Source organism: Lampris incognitus, chromosome 2, assembly GCF_029633865.1.
Source record: "Lampris incognitus isolate fLamInc1 chromosome 2, fLamInc1.hap2, whole genome shotgun sequence".
Lineage (NCBI taxonomy): Eukaryota > Metazoa > Chordata > Actinopteri > Lampriformes > Lampridae > Lampris > Lampris incognitus.
In genome coordinates, this window is record NC_079212.1 from 15,711,477 (window position 1) to 15,714,831 (window position 3,355).

Below are 3,355 nucleotides of genomic sequence, written 5' to 3' on the forward strand. Positions count from 1 at the left end.
TTCCACACCAATCTCCGTTTTCTGGATTGGCTCTCAGTGCGCAGACTCCGCCCATCTACTTCCTGCTTGTGGATGGGCGACTGTAAGAACATGTCCGTAAACACACACACATTTCTGACATACTGACAGAGTTGACCTCATCCATCCGATGCCGAGATCAGAGTCCAGGAATATGGAAGGCGAGCACCAGTCTCTACAGCGTCTTGACACTTGTTCTCTATAAGAAAGGGAGGAGATTGAAGTTTTTTTTTGTTTTTTCAGGTATAATAACCTGAAGTCGGTTTGTTTGTTAGTCATTTCTAATGTGCTGCCTTTTGGTAGAGATAATTTGACGATTTCTGATCACATCTACTGTAAGATCTGCCGTGAATGAATACTAAACGATTAGGTGATCATATAATTCTATGTTTTTTTATTCGAAATAAGGCACAGATCGCACGCACATTGAAAGAGAACGCATGATAGCTGACGCTTATGTCGGAATAAGCGTCAACTTCTGGACATGGAGCTGATTGCAGGCAATGAAAAACACAGACATCTCAGCCTCTACTGCTATCTCAACAATGCACGAAAGCAGTGCTAAACATGCATCCCTCTACCTGTAATAGCTAGAGATCAACAGAGATTTTCCCATGGACAAGGATGAGACATGCAACATTTCAAGAATGCCCCCTGGCTGGACACGAGTGGTGAAGCAGCGGAAAGCTGGCAAGACAGCAGGCAAAATGGATGTCTACATCACAAGGTGACTCAGTGTTCTCTAAAAATCTTTTCTGCATGTAACCATAACTCACGACTGAATGCATTGCTGACACAGCTCGATAACTTCACATGGTAACGGATCACTCTGTTGTTGAAGTCCCCAGGGCCAGACCTTCCGGTCCAGAGCATCTCTGCAAGCTTTCCTTCTTAAAGGCGGGAAGGAGGACTTACACATAGACCTCTTCAGTTTCAGCACATGTGAGAGTGACAATATCCCAACTCCACAATTACTCCCACCCAGAATCAAACAAAGTAAGAGAGATAAACTACAAGGTGATGAACAAAAGAAGACAAAAGAGGATGGCTCAGAAATATTACATCCACTTCAGCCTAAATCTAAAAGGGCCTCTTCTTGCAAGCAAAATACAAGTGACAAACTTCCAAAGGCCTCATCAGCCAAGAAGGCCTATCATACATCTTTGATGAAAAGGGAAAACAAAGAAGAAAATATAAGGGGCATTTCAGAAGATGTTATTCATTTTAATACGGAAAGTAAAAATGAGAACAAACAAGTATTAAATGGTCTTAGTGATGAAAGTGATAAGTCTGTTAGGTGCTGCAATCAGACTATGTATTTAACCCCAGCGAATGAGGTCAAATTGGAGAAGAGCCCTCGGAGGAAAGGGCTGCTGAGAGAGAAGCTACTGGCCCTTTCAACTGGTCCAGAGAACACTTCTGATGATCAGCAAGTCATACAGACAGGCTCACAGCCTCCTGTCCCAAGCCTGACTGTTGAGGTAGCCATTAATAGCAAGGGAGTTGGGGAGGGTGAGCAAGACGATGCGCAAAAGCTCTGTGTTGCATCAGAGGGTGAAGCTGAGAGTGATTTGGAAGGAGAGCTAATTAGTTCTGACAACACTGGTGGGCGCTGTTCACCAATGACAGACTCCCAGAATCGTATGTATGATTAACCTTCAATGTGACTGCCTGTCTATACCACAACTTCACTCTACACTTGCATTTTACTCTTTGTACTTCTGAAGTGCAGGTAGATCTACATGCCTAGTATAGTATACATTTGTGTCTTGTTTGTCAGAATCCAGAATTTTGGGAGACAAACGGAAGACCAGTCCTTATTTCAGCAACAAGTCACTGAGAGAAGGTAACGATTAATTATTAAGTGGTATTATGGTAAATGGCAAGAATTTAGTGGTTATTAAGGGTGTGACTCATGTGTTTGCATATGCAACCTTTTATTCTTTGTAGAATGAAAGGAAGTTATGTGAGTTTCACTTCATAAAAACTCTTTGTACTCTTACCTATAGGCTTTAGCCCCCCCAGGAGAAAGGCATTTAAGAAGTGGACCCCTCCTCGTTCCCCCTTTAACCTGGTACAGGAAACCTTGTTCCATGATCCATGGAAGCTACTGGTAGCTACCATCTTTCTGAACAAGACCAGTGGTGAGATCAAATAAACAAGGCATGAACAACTGCAAATGCATAGGTATTGCAGTATGTTGTATGTGTGTATGAATGTGTGCAGTATTGGTATCTGATACTATTCAACACTTAGTCATAAGAACGTTATTATAATTTGTTTTGCATTTTCTATATTTTAGGTAAAATGGCCATTCCGGTGCTTTGGCAGTTCTTCGAACGTTACCCATCTGCTGAGCTGACACGGGAGGCTGACTGGAAGCCCATGTCTGAACTTATGAAGCCACTTGGCTTATATCAGCTCAGAGCTAAAATAATAATTCGTTTCTCAGGTGAATATGCGTGTATGCTGTTGATATGTGCTTACATTTCCCTATACCCACAGTATTGGCCAGTAGAAAAATGGTATTTACATATGTCACTACCAATGTCAAGCAGTAGCTGTAGCACAAAAAAAAACATCTTCACCTTTTTCTTTTTCCTCTTGCACAGATGAGTATCTTACTAAACAGTGGCGCTACCCCATAGAGCTGCATGGTATTGGGAAGTATGGCAATGACTCCTACCGGATCTTCTGTCTGGGAGAATGGAAAAAGGTGATAACATTTAAAACCATTCTACAATCAGAACATTACTACATAAGGTTTAAAGACTATTCATCTCCATAAAAAAAAAATCTAATTTTGTGCGCATATATATATTTAAGGTGACCCCTCAAGATCACAAGTTAAACCAATACCATGTTTGGCTGTGGGAGAACCATGAGAAGCTGGGAATTTGAGAAGCTACGAAGTTTGGAGAACTGCAGGGAATACATTCAAGAACTGTTAATTATGTAGCAAAATAGTGGTGTTGAGCTTGATAAACCCTTTCATAGTACACAAAGTGTTATTTTTGTCATCTTGTACAACTGTTTATTCATTGATGAATAAAGTATTTTTATGGTTTTACTAATAAATATTCATTGTTGCGTTATTCAGTTAGTCTGTTATCTATCTTTCTGTCACTCAGTTGTGTCTTGGACTTGGACAAAGAGCCAACTTCTGACTGTGTGCCATCAGTGCTTTGTCACTCCTTTGGCTAATGAACATTCCACTCAAGTTCACTGGTGCAAGTCTTTGTTCTTCATGCACAAGCTTTCTGCATTGTTGTGGTGGTGGAGGGTAATATTCCCTAGGCAACTGTTGCCACCGCAAAACACTCAGTGGGTGCATAGG

The 3,355-nt window shown here is 41.3% G+C and overlaps 1 protein-coding gene across 2 annotated transcripts; it reads left to right on the top strand.

Annotated features, from left to right (window-relative positions):
- The first annotated feature begins 101 nt into the window (after nt 1-101).
- mbd4 (methyl-CpG binding domain protein 4) lies at nt 102-3,090 on the top strand. Of its 2 annotated transcripts, XM_056274954.1 has the most exons (8): nt 231-261; nt 427-745; nt 860-1,659; nt 1,799-1,864; nt 2,028-2,162; nt 2,321-2,470; nt 2,631-2,734; nt 2,845-3,090. In XM_056274954.1, the coding sequence occupies exons 2-8, from the start codon at nt 633-635 to the stop codon at nt 2,917-2,919; spliced, it is 1,443 nt and encodes a 480-aa protein (XP_056130929.1). In that variant the 5' UTR covers nt 231-261; nt 427-632; the 3' UTR covers nt 2,920-3,090. The 2 variants fall into 2 exon arrangements, with proteins under 2 accessions (XP_056130928.1, XP_056130929.1); XM_056274953.1 differs by having other exon boundaries at nt 102-745.
- Nucleotides 3,091-3,355: the final 265 nt, after the last annotated feature.